The 15,308-nt window shown below is 38.9% G+C and overlaps 1 protein-coding gene across 1 annotated transcript; it reads left to right on the forward strand.

The window, feature by feature from the left end:
• Nucleotides 1–1,113: 1,113 nt before the first annotated feature.
• On the forward strand, nt 1,114–12,615 carry si:ch211-13f8.1 (uncharacterized protein KIAA1614). Its single transcript, XM_067452979.1, has 10 exons — nt 1,114–1,898; nt 2,654–3,622; nt 4,264–4,333; nt 4,714–4,854; nt 6,490–7,682; nt 7,902–8,088; nt 10,348–10,567; nt 11,883–12,004; nt 12,153–12,325; nt 12,422–12,615. Exons 2-10 carry the CDS (start codon nt 2,671–2,673, stop codon nt 12,613–12,615), a joined length of 3,252 nt encoding a protein of 1,083 aa, XP_067309080.1. The 5' UTR covers nt 1,114–1,898; nt 2,654–2,670.
• The last annotated feature ends 2,693 nt before the right edge of the window (nt 12,616–15,308 follow it).

Below are 15,308 nucleotides of genomic sequence, written 5' to 3' on the forward strand. Positions count from 1 at the left end.
TTTTACAACATGTAAAAACCACATGAACAGATTCAATTATGTCACACCAAGTGAAATTTATTTGATAAAAAGTGAAAATTATTATTTTTTAATCGATTGGGCCATAAACATGGATTTTATGATATACAAAGTATTTTTTAAAATCTTATGAGATTAGAAAAATAAATTATGAGATAAATGTCGAAATTATTTAATAAAGATTAAATTATGACAAAAAGTAAAACATCACATAAACAGACAAGATTACAGCACACTATATTAGATAAAAAGATGAAATTGCAACATTTAAGTTATTTATAAAAATTAATATGGAAATTAGGCTATGACATAAAAACACCAAATAATGATGATTACAATTATGCAATTACACCATGAAAGGTCGAAATAACAAACCAACTCAAAATATTTATGACATCAAATCTGTTTACATCTTAATTATGACTTATTAATGTTAAAGAATAAATATTTATGAAAATAAGTTACATTTTTATTTAATTTTAACATGAGTCATAATTAGGACATACAAAGTTGAAATAATGACATACCAAGTCATAATTATGACATAAATGTCATTATTGAGACATGAAAATTTAAATGATGACATAGAAAGTCATTATGAGATGAAAGTCAAAATTATGATAACGATTAAAAATGATCACAAACCGATGAGATTACGGCACACCAAGATATTTATTAGATAAAAAAGTGGAAATTATAACATAGTAAGTCATAATTATGACATAAGAGTCCTTTGGGAGATACAAATGTAAAATGTGACATCAGATTATGATTAATAAAGATTAAATTATGACAAAGTATAAAAAAAAATCACAGATTCAATTATATCATTAAGTAATTGAAATTGAAAAGATTCAATTCCGATAGCCAACAGGAAATTATGATAGTTCACACTTATGAAATTACAACATGAAATGTAAAAAGAACAAACCAAGTCATAAGTATGACATACAAACTTTTATATCCTAATTGTGGTGTTTTAATGACTTTTAAAAATAAAGGTCAATAGTTGAAATATTAACAAGTCTTAATATGACAAAATCTCTTGTGAGATGAAAGTACAAATTCTGACCTAAAATGTTGACATTGGCATTATATTTGCTCTTTTTTATCATTTTTATTTTCTTTTCTTACCAAAGCATGAATTTTATTCCCATATGTGCCAGAAATGCTACAAATGGCTAACTCATACATTCATATTTAGAGATTCTAGTTTTAGATGGCATATAGTATACATGGTTAAGAAAGTATGCATTTAGACAGTGTCTTCATAAGTGAGTTGTGTGTCTGTGTTGTATAAAAATAGATCCTCATGAATATTATGATAATAAAGCAATCCAGTATTATTTATGTTGTTGTATTTTTAAACATTGTGACATTTTCAAGATTCTCATCTAGATTATCTTTCTGTACATCTGCAATCAGTAGCATCTCTCAAAATACTTCTTCTGGCACATATGACCTTTACATACTGAGTTCACTTTTTAAATAGCGTTTCTGTGAATTGCACCAACTTATGCAATGAAATGCTACGGTTGACATCAAAGGAATTAAAGTACGCATTTATTTTCCATTTTTGTCTAATCCGTCTGATTTCTGCGGGGATTAACAGACCAATCATGAATATTGAGTGAGCGCTCATAGGTTAGAGATGGAATCCACCACGAGTGGATGCGCAGTGATATGTGCTGGTGACAGCTGAGCGAAGAGGAGCATCATGGGAGTAATTCCTCATTTCAACAGGCAACATTTTTTTCATGTTTTCGGGCCATTCAAGTATTAGAAGAGAGGAAGGGATGATTCTGCATGTTTTTGTGATTTATTCAGCTTGAACCACTGAACTGTAACAGACTCAAATGGACCATCAGTGAAAGTTTAAGGTAAGATGTTATACAGTATAATATAATGTCATGGAATAAAGTAATGACATATATAATATAAAATAATACTGATTTGGTAACACTTTAGTTTAGGCTCCAGTTTTCACTATTACCTAAAAATTTTAGCATGCAAATATAGATATTAACTGTTACTTATAAATCACATGTTGATGATGCCTTATTCTGCATGATCATATCGTCATCCTTTAATCCTACCAAATATACCTAACCGTAACAACTATCTTACTAACTATTAATAAGCAATGCTTAGGAATTTATTGAGGTCAGTTAGTTCTCCCTAACCTAAAGTGTGACCATTGTTACAAATAAGCAATGTTTCATAAATCTAATTTACCATTTATTATCATTATCTTTATTGTGGTTTACCTAAGCCTATGCAGATCCTTTGCAATATCTAATATCTCTCCATGAACTACAGTTCATAAAACATAAGGACTGATAAGGCTGAATTCACTATGCATCCATTACACAATAATGTAATATTTGTTTATATTCAAAAGAGTGTATTCATGAACTTGAAATCATGAACTTGCACTCGTTTTTGATTGCTTGGTGTGGGTAATCTAACACTATGAAAGTATTGGTATTATGCAAACTCTTACATGGTATTTTGTGCGTAAGAGGGATTCAAGAATATTTAATCTACTAACATGGAATCCCTGAGCAGCGGCTCAGCAAACCCTTCTGCTCCATCTTGTTTACATTTGTGTGTCTGGTGTTTTTCCTCTTTGAAGAATCTCTTAATTGCAGAATGGAGGAGGAGACGGAAGAGCTCTCTGGGACACAGCCACTAAGGAGTGTGGCAGAGCAAGGTGCAGAGCTTCCAGATGACCCTCAAAGTGGACCCTCCACTGGCCTGTTGAAATTCAAAGCATCTTTCCCCTCCTGCTCCCCTCCCGTCGGTTCAGCAGTTTCTGCCCTGCAATCTAAAGTCAAAGCAGTGTCCCAGAGAAAGTTAAAGGGGACTGAGAGGGATGATCTGTTACCAGAGGATTCCACAGAAGAGTCAGCGAAGAAACCCCAAGACGATGAAGTGCCGTCTCCTTGTCAAACAGAATACACTGAGCAGTGCAATACGTCAAGCACTGGTGATGAAGAAGTGCTGGAACCCAACTCAGGGACTTGCAGACAAAGTGGAAAAGACAGCCCATCTCAAGGTGCACCAGAAATGTCCCGTGGGCTTTGTGAAGGGTCTAGCCTGGAGAACATTGCAGTGGGGGGTACTGGTGAACCTCAAGGGGACATTGCAACAAAGTCATTGGCATCTTCTCCCAGGCACTGGGCTCCTCCCAAGGGCTTTTGGCGAGTGGCACGACCAGAGACGCTGCTTCTTAATTCAGACAGTTCCTCAACACAGCCAAATACAAAAGACGTACCACAAACAATTGAAGAGGGTCCAAAACGGAAGCCAAAACTAAAAACTGTGGGTGCAGTTGTTCACAAGGAGCTGAAAAGGTCTGATAGCTTGGAAAGCGCTTTTCATAGGTGTCTCCAAAAGGAGATTGGAGCAGCAGATCCAGTTGGTGGGCTGTGGAAGGCAGACAGTTGGGAGACTTTGTGCTCCAGAGGAGGATCTTTGTCTGTTGCAGAGAAAGTCAAGATGAACAAGACATACCTGAACCAATATCAAGTTGAGGCCATTGAGATCACAACTTCCATGCGTCCAGAGGGACAGTATCAACCACCAAAGGAGCTGCACAGAGGTAAGACCTTTGTTTAAAGGGATGGGATTAAAGAGGATACAGATTAAAGAGAAAATTATGTAACAACTTACTTGAAGTAGAAGATATTTGTCCAATGCTATATGGATCCCAACGTTACTCAAAATATCTTCTCTTGGGTTTCGTTAATTGCCTCATGCAGTTTTTCACTGTATTTATCATTTAAACGGCATTAGACACCCAAGGGTCACTGAGCCAAAACTCACAGCAGGGAGGTTAGTATGATCTCTCGGAACAGATGTGCCTGCCTGTCACTGTAATTACAGATGTGGGGGAAGGGTTTGGGAAAGAGCGGAGCAGTGGAGATAACAGTGTTTTAATACCGTACGACGTAGGGATAGGCTGAAATCTGCCAGCTTGGTTTTCCGGAGTGTTGTGTAACAGCAGGCTGAGCTCTTTTGGCTCAGAGGGCTACAGGATAATAGTTCAGTTTGTTTGTATTCTTCCACTTGTATGTAGCACCCTTATGTTGAAAGCGAGAAATTATGTGACATTGGGTACGGTCTTGTGGTGGCAGATGACCAAATTCATATTTATCTGTTTGCAAGGTATTGAAATTATATTTCGTACATCAGCTGGGTTTTTGAAACCTCTGTGCTTTTTTGTGTTTTATTTGTTTACAGATTTACCTCCCTACAAAGTAGATGATTGGGACTCAGCAATTATCACAAAGGAGCCTGTGTTTAACTATAAGTAAGAGACATTGTCCTCAATCAAACACATAATTCAATACTGATGTTTATGTGCACTTAGTTGTGGTAGACCTCTGCCAGAACACAAATCCATGTGAAAGAGACACATCTTTCTAAGATTAAGGCCTACACATAACATGTTCATGATAGAGATTATATAAGACAGATTTGTGCTTCTGACATTCTGTATGTTTATTTTTGATTTGTGTAAAGTATAGTGAGAGATCATCAATATTGAAAGTCTAATGTTCAATATTGCACACATACATGGAAATTACAATCAATTTGTGGGTTTGGATGACTGCTGAGACCTATCAAACATTTTGAATAATTATTCAGTTTACTCGGGAAAGTGTCAAATTCCTTTTCTGTTTTGGACAGACCTCTGATCTCTGCCGGTGAAGTAACTCTCAGTCCACGTCATGAACAAGCAAAGCGTTTGTTAGAAAGAGCTCGATTCAAAGCCCGTTCTCAAAACGCCAAGAGCGAAACCCCCACCTGCCTTGGTCAAAGAGAAGGCCTGTAAGTCACCTCAACACTGTTAATTCCCTTCTTGTTGTGTTTTTTTACAGTCATATATAAATTGTATTACTGTGTGAACAAACCAGAGCAATCCTATAACGTCATGACACATATCCTGTGATACACAGAAATATTAATTTAAGCAATTAATTCAGAGCTGTGTTCTTGCTTATATAATTACATGTACTTCATACACTCACCTAAAGGATTATTAGCAACACCTGTTCAATTTCTCATTAATACAATTATCTAATCAACCAATCACATAGCAGTTGCTTCAATGCATTTAGCGGTGTGGTCCTGGCCAAGACAATCTCCTGAACTCCAAACTGAATGTTAGAATGGGAAAAAAGGTGATTTAAGCTATTTTGAGCATGGCATGGTTGTTGGTGCCAGACGGGCCGGTCTGAGTATTTCACAATCTGCTCAGTTACTGGGATTTTCACGCACAACCATATCAAGGGTTTACAAAGAATGGTGTAAAAAGGTAAAAACATCCAGTATGTGCAGTCCTGTGGGTGAACATGCCTTGTTGATGCTAGAGGTCAGAGGAGAATGGGCCAACTGATTCAAGCTGATAGAAGAGCAACTTTGACTGAAATAACCACTCATTACAACCGAGGTATGCAGCAAAGCATTTGTGAAGCCCCAACATGCACAACCTTGAGGCGGATGGGCTACAACAGCAGAAGACCCCACCGGGTACCACTCATCTCCACTACAAATAGGAAAAAGAGGATACAATTTGCACAAGCTCAACAAAATTGGACAGTTGAAGACTGGAAAAATGTTGCCTGGTCTGATGAGTCTCAATTTCTGTTGAGACTTTCAAATAGTAGAGTCAGAATTTGGCATAAACAAAATGAGAACATGGATTCATCATGCCTTGTTACCACTGTGCAGGCTGGTGGTGGTGGTGCAATGGTGTGGGGGATGTTTTCTTGGCACAATTTGGACCCCTTAGTGCCAATTGGGCATCGTTTAAATGCCACGGCCCACCTGAACATTGTTTCTGACCATGTCCATATCTTTATGACCACCATGTACTCATCCTCTGATGGCTACTTCCAGCAGGATAATGCACCAGGTCACAAAGTTCGAATCATTTAAAATTGGTTTCTTGAACATTAAATAAGTTCACTGTACTAAAATGGCCCCCACAGTCACCAGATCTCAAACCAATAGAGCATCTTTGACATGTGGTGGAACGGGAGCTTCATGCCCTGGATGTGCATCCCACAAATCTCCATCAACTGCAAGATGCTATCCTATCAATATAGGCCAACATTTCTAAAGAATGCTTTTAGCACCTTATTGAATTAATGCCACGTAGAATTTAATTTATAAAATGTATAATTCATTTTTAATTCATTTAATTGTTTTTAATAATCCTTTAGGTGAGTGTATAACACATACAGTATTTGTCAAGCATTTTTTAGTATTAATCCTCTCATAATTGCTTGAAACACAAATAAAGGTCGGTCAAAAGTCATCATTAATGTACTTAAAATTAATAATGAATTTGCTGTTTGTTTCCATTCAGGTTTGAATGATAACCGTGTAACATTATGCACTGATGTAATAGAGATAATGATCTCCAGGTGTTCTCTAAAAGCTCTTGTATCTGCTTTATAGGGAGCTCTTACCAATAAGTGTGTCATCTACACTGCACACTGCTGTTCTTGTCACGGCTCAAGAGGAAGTGCTTTCACCTGTTCAGTCACCGGAAGTTCGTGGAAGGAACCATGAACGTGGGGTGCGCTCGCGTCGGAATGGCCAGTCGCCCACAAGAGTACGTTTTGAAGACGAGTCAGAAAAAGAGGCTGAGCGACGATACCTGGAGCGGGTGCGTGAACGCGGGCCAGTGGTGGTTGAGAAATGTCACTCCACCCAACAGCTGAAGGCAGATCCAGTGTACAACATCACAGAGGAAAGCAGAGGGAAGGCAATAAATTGGGTAAACGTTGGTATCCCTGTAGCCATATTAACCAAAGAGGGCGAGTGTTTGGCTGCCATGGTGCCAAAGGATGAAATGCTCAGGACATGTGAAGCCTGTGGAAGCATCTTGGGAACTGCACAGACCAAAGATTGTCCTTCCAAGCCAACACACAGTAACACAGATTCTCGGGAAAAGGCAGCCCCTCGATGGGTCAGCCCTAGCCAATCATGTTGCCGAACCATTCACCCGACCTTCATGGAAACGATAACTTTTACGGGAGGTGTCAGCCTGGCAGAAAGTGTAGGGCGGGGAGGTATAGGAGGTGCAGGTGAGAGCATATCAGCTTTCGGGAAGCTTCGAAGAAGGAGCAGGAAAGGAGAAAGCAGAGGTGAAACTAGTAATGGACCTTATGCTCGAAGTCAGGATCTATGGGCTCAGAGGAGGAACTCCAAAACCAGGTCAAGTCTGGAGGATCCAACTACTCGCTCTAAAATTGTAAAGCAAGGCACTACAGAAACCTCACCTGACCATGAGAATACGGATCTCTCTAGCAATGTCAGGGAGTCTCCTCCAAACCCTCCTATTAAATCGGCTCTAAAATCAGGTTCTAAAAGCCGTCCAACAGGGCAACGGGTGGTCAAGCTAATGCCCTCCGTTCAGTACCGTTTAATTCACCTTGATCATAAGCTGGATGCAGGCTCTCCCCATGAAAACATACAACCAGAAGAGCACCTCAGTGTCACTCTCAGTGCCTCCCCTCAGGTTCATCAAGTCACCTCAGGACTGATGTCTTGCAACAGACCATCCTCTCTCAGGTATTCCTCAGCTATGCTGACAACAGACCTCCAGGCTCTAACAATATGGGATTCTGCAGGCGACCCAGTCACTGGTAAGTTTACCTGAAACAAGATCTCAAATGATTAAATGTGGCATTACTTTTGGTGCTCTATCAAGCATGTAAATTCAGCATACAGCTGAAAATTGCCTGAAAAACAGCTAGTGAGACCCTGCATCTAGATGAACAACAGTTTTACACATAACCTGATTCAGAACTGTTTTATTGATTCCTACTCCAATATGGTTTGCTCATTCATTTGTTTTGCATCAGGTCATTTGGTAGGTGAGGGTGTCTGTATGGATCCCAGAAGTCCTTGCACAACTCCTGTTTCCTCAGATTGCCGCCCATCTTTGAGAGCTGTGGGTATGTCCAAGGCAGAAGACCTGAGGGCAGAACTTCTGAGAGCAGAGCACCGGAAAGCTGAAATACATTGGGATGACAGTTTAGCTGTGTCTAGGTAAGTGATCCTTTACCTGACACGTGTAATTTTCTTTATGGGCTATAGGTAATTGCATATTTTATATATGTTAACATTTGCATCATAAAGTACACAAAGGTTCCTAAAGAGGTCAAACTCACATGAAGGAGTTTCCTTAAAGTAACACTCCACCGTTTTTAGAAATGGGGCTTATTCAACTTTTTCCCTACATTTAGATATGTGGGCAAATGCATTTGTCTCATTGCATGCATTGTTTTAGCAGGGTCACCGCTAGCTTAGCTTAGCGTAATGAATGGAATCCCATTAGGGGATGACAGTGGTTATGATTTACCTTATGAGCTGGAGTGTGCGTGAAGTATAATCGTGCACAGTGAATGAGCAAATGAATGGCTCACAATCCGCTGTCTAGTTTGCACCCAGTCAAAAGCTGCCTTTATGCGACATACAGACAAAAATGTATTTTACTCTGCTGTGCATGATAGTACTAAATTAAAAAACAAAAAATATAGGCCCACACAGTGTCCTTTATCATGTGCACTGTGCACATGTGTTGATGCAAGATTAGTGCAAATGCAAAGGGTTTCTATAGAACCAATGAGGGTACCTATAGAACACTGCAGGGGGTGACCGAAAAATAAATCACTCTCAGATTCGGACAGCAGAAAATTTGCTCAGCATGAAAGTCCCTCAAAGTAATGACTTGATACGATTACAATTGAATACAAATCTTCTGCAACCCAGCACTTGTTTAAGATTAAACATTGGTCTGGGGAGTCTAAACTGTATTTTCTACAAGAGGCGTGATAAACAAGCATTATTCAAATGACACTGTACGCAATTCAATAGTCCTTCAACCAATCACACCACAAGAGGTGTGATCAACGGACAACGACCCATCTCTATCCGTCATCGAGGTAAACCTGCCAATAGCGCACCAGGTGGATAAGCCAGTCTGATTGGTTCCCGCAAAAGTGTAACAGAAGCAGTAGAAATTAATGTACATGTTTCTAGACTGAGTCGCAGGACGAAATCAAATCGCCGGCAGATTGGGATGGGTTTACTTAGTCTAACCCAGCACCTGATTACATAAAAACTATGAACACTGTGTAAAGACGGGAGTACCCGGTGCGATTTTTACTGTCGTACGAACTCACAGACGTTTTTTTTCTCTTGAGGGAAACCTTGTGGACATCGTGGATGCTCGTATGGTCGTGGCTCGCAGCGTGTGAAAAAATGTGAAACGAGCCAAGCACGTTATGAGCACCTCCCAACTCTGGGAAAATTCCCACCTCCCAAATTTGGGGATTTTCACCAGCATATAGCTGTCCCCTATTGCCAAATCATGCACAACCATGTCACATAGGCTCGATCTATGAGTATTATTAGGCTATAGCTCAGTGATTGCAACAATACAGCGTACACACACACACACACACACACACACACTCACTCCCTCTCTCTCACGCGCTTCGTCTCTCGGTTGAAAGGAATGGCTACTGTTCTCTGCTTCTTAACAAATCATTTGCACACATATTTTTTCTTTATTTTTTTCTATCTGAAGCTATCAGCAACATTGAAAGCTCCTGTATTTAATGTGAAAGCACGTGTGATTGCTGCTGGCTCGCCGTGCAGTGCAGTCATGTCGTGCACCAGCTGATTTGATGAGATTATCAAATTAACTGACTCGTAGCGTCTGCAATATCTCAGGACCTCCCGAGTGTCCGAATTCGCACGGTGTACGCCCGCCTTTACTAACAGAACAAAATGGCCCAACAGGCTGAACCCAGCATTCAACCTGAACCTAAAGATAAATAAAAAAATGCTAATGTGTGTTTTGGGATGGAATTTACCGGACATCCAAAACAATGCTGTGTCTGGAATTTGCCTGAGAATTCTGTCCTTTTTAGGGTTGCATCTTGTGACATAATTTCCTTTTTTGGTTCGCTTAGATGTCTTTGATCCATGTTGCATTTATATTTTAGGGGAATTGCACCAGCATTAGTTGGTAAGTGCAATGCGGCACACATTTCAAGGGTCTCAGTTCACTTGTTTGGTGGGCACCAAGGTTCTGATGGCAACGTTCACACTTGCATCATAAATAAGCGTTCAAATAAACAAGCAAAGTATTCGCACCAGAGTTCGTTTTAATCAAACTAAACCTTCCAAGTGTGAACTCACCCTTTAGCTTTGTGTTGATAAAAACATTACTTCACAAGATTGTAGTACTTTATAGTCCTTTACAGCGCTAGTGAATTTCTTCCATAACTCTATTTGTAGGAGAACAGGGGAGCGAGAAGGGAGGCCTAAGCTATCCCTCCGTCGCTTTTTCTCAGCCATGGGACTGAACAGTATGGGTAAGCTGGTAAAGGGTAGCCGGTCCAACAGCATGGAGCACCTGTGTTCCCCTGCTGCCCGCTACAGTTCTGCCTCCCCGAGCCCTACACACAGAGGCCTTGTCCCTCTGAAGAGGACCCCCTCTCTCCAGTCTCTCCACACAGTGAGTTATCTTCATTGTGAAAGTGTTAATCCACCTACCGTAGCACACACCCTTGTAATATCATAAGAGATAATTTGGACTGTATCTCTGGCTTTGTTTAATGAAATTGAAAAACATATCATGTGGTTTGCTGACCTTAATACAACTGCAGAATTATGTAACAACACATTTTGATCAAACTGGTGGAGCATACAGAACAAACTAGAAGCAAATGTAGTATATTTAGGGAGGCAAGTTGACATGAGATGCATTACTGAATTTAATTGAGGCAATTTGGTTTTAGAAAATACTGTATAAATTCTAAAGGCTTACTGACACCAACAGTCCCATTCGTTGGGTTGTGTGTTGGCAACTTGGCATTGGTCGATGCTTGTTTTTATAGACTTTTGTCGGGTCATAGTCGTGGCATGTACATTAACCATAACTACACTTTATTTTTGTACACATTATTTTAAGGTGCCATTGTTATGGTGGAATTATATATTTAAGTACTGAGTAATATTAATTAACAACATAGGGTTATAGGTAGGGTTAGTTTAATCATGTAATTATAAATAATTTACTGGTATTACTATTGTAATTTCAAGTAGCAACATGTAACAAGAAGACAAATAAAGTGTTACCTAAAAAGTACTTAAAGTTTAGGTCAAAATCTTTTAATTCTATGACTTACCTTCATGTTGTTCCAAACCTGTAAGACTTTAGTTAATCTTCGGAACACAATTGAAGATCCTTATAATTAAATCTGAGAGTGAACATAAACAGAAGCACAACCAAACCTGCTTGACACGTAAGAACAAACCTATTTGGTTCTTGCGGAAGCTCCAAGTTCTGCATAACACATAAGAATGAACCACACTGGTTCCTGCGGAAGCTTAAAGGTTGTGTGTAACACACGTGAATGAACCTAATTGATTCTGGAAGATCATATGGAAGATATAGCATGCTGTGTAACACAAGAATGAACCTAACTGGTTCTTGCTAAAACTCAAACAAGCAGCGTAACATGAGAATTAACATCATCGGTTCTTGAGGAAGCCCAAACGTGCAGCGTAACCTGAGAATGAACATCATAGGTTCTTGCTGAAGCTCAAACGTGCAGCGTAACCTGAGAATGAACATCATAGGTTCTCAAACATCAAGTGAACATGCTTGAGCTTCTGTTTTCCAAATCTGATGTGTTGATGAATGTTTATATGTAAATAATATATGTATTAACATATCAAACTATAATGTCCATGTAATGTCAGAGCTTTGAACATGTCAGTAAAATCCAAGTTTATCAAATTCAATCAATGTTTCTCTTTGACACCAGGAATCTCCTTTGGCTCAGTTACGCAAAGCATCTTCTGTTCAGAGCCTACAGTCCCCGAAGAGGAAGTTTGAACGTTCCACTATATTAGGAGAGCTACCACTGCCATTGAGTTTGGCACCACGGTGTGTAATATTAGATGTGATAAAGTGATTTTGTATAGTGATTTTAAACGCATACTTTATGCCTCAGATAAAGTAAACTCTGGTTCAGCTGTAAAACCATATAGGCTATGCCAGATTTCTGATTGGGATGTTGGTTTCTGTGTTTCAGGGAGCTTCAAAAGGAAGAGAGCATAGATGAGGCACTAGAGGATTCTCGAGGTCCACTAGGGCGGCTGGTGCAGGCCTTCCCTGATAGGACTTTGCTGATAGAGCTTATTAGACCTGCCAACAATAGACCCTTTGGCTTTGTCATCTCTAGGGGTAAAGGAAGACCTGGCTCAGGTAAGTTTGCCCCCACTTTTGCCTCTATGACACCCAAACTCTATCTAAAATGATCCAATGCATTTAAGGTCAAAATCCGTAATTCTGATTTTATAGGTATATATGTGGAACGGGTCGGAGACAGTGCCACAGAGAATATCTACACTGGACTCTTGGGAGTTGGAGATGAGATTCTAGAAGTCAATGGAGAAATGATTGCTGGACTGACCCTAGATCAGGTTACACGCCTCATGACCCGCGACAGCAAAGCCATGATCCGAATCCTTCCACATTCCTGGATTAAGCACTGATACAAGAGGCAAAATACAGAGCATAGAGTTATGAAGATGAGATCAAAATAAAGGAAAGTTTACAAAGCACTGACTGTGATTACTTTTATATGCCACTGGTCTTTTTTAATAATTGTAATGATTCTCATTGTCGATGGATAAATGAATGAAGGGGACTGCTACCTTGAAAATGGAAGCAATAAGCTGTCAACACAGACAGGCTGATACAAAGTACCAAATTGTCTATTGTCAAAGAATACATTTAAGAATATTTTTTTTTCAAAATATCTTTATGCTCAAGAAAGAAAGTGACCACACATGGGTGAGTTCAGTAAATTATGATAGAATTTTCTTATCTTGTCAATTATCTCTTTAAATAAGCTAATTAGTAATTACCTTAAGTAACTGCAAGTCCAGCACACCAAACTGTACAGAAATGACAAACAGATTTATTAATCACACTGAAAATGGAAGTTTAAGTGCATAGAATTGTGGGATCTTTTGCTAAAATGTGCAGTAAATAGATTAAACTGCATGAGATACTGTATGATACAGTATTTCAAGCAGTTTAATCTATTTACTGCACATTTTAGCAAAAGAAACGTCATGTAGGTCTTCAATACATGAAGAAAATCTGAATAGACATTTTAAGATGTTCCAATCAGAAGCATGATCTTAAAGACGTCATTTTCCCCATCTGCTGGTCAGTTTTCATAAATGCAACTTTGGAATATGCATTGCATTATTGTCATATTGGTAACACTTTAGTTTAGTGTCCATTTCTTACTATTAACTAATAGCATGCATATAGGATATTTGCTGTTAATTAATATTATAAAGCATATTAAGGCCTTATCCCGCATGACCAAATCCATTAAAGGGATAGTTCACCCAAAAATCAAAATTTGATATTTATCTGCTTACCCTCAGGGCATCCAAGATATAGGTGTGTTTGTATCTTCAGTAGAGCACAAATTCTAATTAAACCCCATTGACATGCATTATATGAGTTCAAAATCTTAATTTGTGTTCTACTGAAGATACAAACACGGCTACATCTTGGATGATCTGGGGGTAAGCAGATAAATATCAAATATTCATTTTTGGGTGAACTATCCCTTTAACCCAGTACCCAATATATAATGCGTTCGATTTATATAGCGCTTTTCAAGGCACTCAAAGCGCTTTACATTGAAGGGGGGAATCTCCTCAACCACCACCAATGTGCAGCATCCATCTGGATGATGCGACGGCAGCCATATTGCGCCAGAACGGTCACCACACACCAGCTGATTGGTGGAGAGGAGACCGAGTGATGAAGCCAATCAGGATAAGGGGATTATTAGGAGGCCATGATGGACAGGGACCAATGGGGAAATTTGGCCAGGATGCCGGGGTTACACCCCTACTCTTTATCGAAGGACATCCTGGGATTTTTAATGACCACAGAGAGTCAGGACCTCGGTTTAACGTGTCATCCGAAAGATGGACGTCTCATCCGAAAGATATATTACTAATTCGGTCTCAAAACTCTGGCCAGTTGATAATACCTAATATCTAAATCAACTGCAGGCGGTAGTTCCTTTCCTATTTAGCACCTAAACTCTGGAACAGTCTTCCTGGCATTGTTTGGGAAGCAGACACACAATGTCAGTTTAAATCTAGCTCAAATCTCTTTACTATGGCATTTTTAACTTTCATTATTCAAATCAATTGACTGATTGTTTGGCTGCATTATCTAGGTCAGGGGGAACCGGGAACACTTCCCATAACACCTGATGTACTCGTTACATCATAAAAGAGTGGCATCTACACTAATGTTAGTCTCTCTGTTTATCCCAAGGTTTACTGCAGTCGGCTGGATCTGAAATTTTGAATATTCCGATCTAATATGGTTTCTGACCTATAAGGTTGCCATAATAATAATCATACACTGCTTGTTAATAGGCCAGAGGAGAACTGGCATGCCGACTGAGTCTGGTTTCTCCCAAAGTTTATTTTCATCATCATGCCCTGGTGGAGTTTTGGTTCCTTGCCACTGTCGCCTTTGGCTCGGCTTGCTTAGTTGGGGACACTAAAATTATGTTATTCAACTAAATATACAAATACATTGAATTAATTTGATCATTATTAGTTCATAGGCTTATTTAATTCTATAAACTATAATACTGATCTGCCAACAGCTATGATAAATTAATATAAGCTGATAACATCACTGTTTTCTCCAGAACAACGGTACAGCCAAATCAAATTTTGTTGCAATATTGTCCTGTTTAACACTGTGAAGCTGCTTTGACACAATCGTCATGGTAAAACCGCTATATAAAAAAAGGTTAATTGATTGATTGATTTATATCTTGGGAATTAATAAAAGTCAAAATGGCTTGCAAAGGTATAACATATCATTGTAGAATCCTATTAGTAATAATGCATTTTTAGATATCAAGAAAGAATAGTAGTTTTTACTATTAAAGAATTTGATTTGAGCGGGTGAGGACATTGTTGATATCAAGAACTTTTTACTAGTTCTGAAATCAAAAATGACCATTTTAACTAGTGAAAATTGAATAGTTGATTTCACAAATTCATATCCTAGGAATAAATAAAGACCAAAATAGCTTACCATATTAAACAACGTTGTGCCATTATTTATTAATTAATTTGCATTTAAGTGTATGTTATTCTTTTACAGTCCCTTCAAGAGTATACTTGCG

This window comes from Pseudorasbora parva, chromosome 9, assembly GCF_024679245.1.
Source record: "Pseudorasbora parva isolate DD20220531a chromosome 9, ASM2467924v1, whole genome shotgun sequence".
NCBI classification, from domain to species: Eukaryota; Metazoa; Chordata; class Actinopteri; order Cypriniformes; family Gobionidae; genus Pseudorasbora; species Pseudorasbora parva.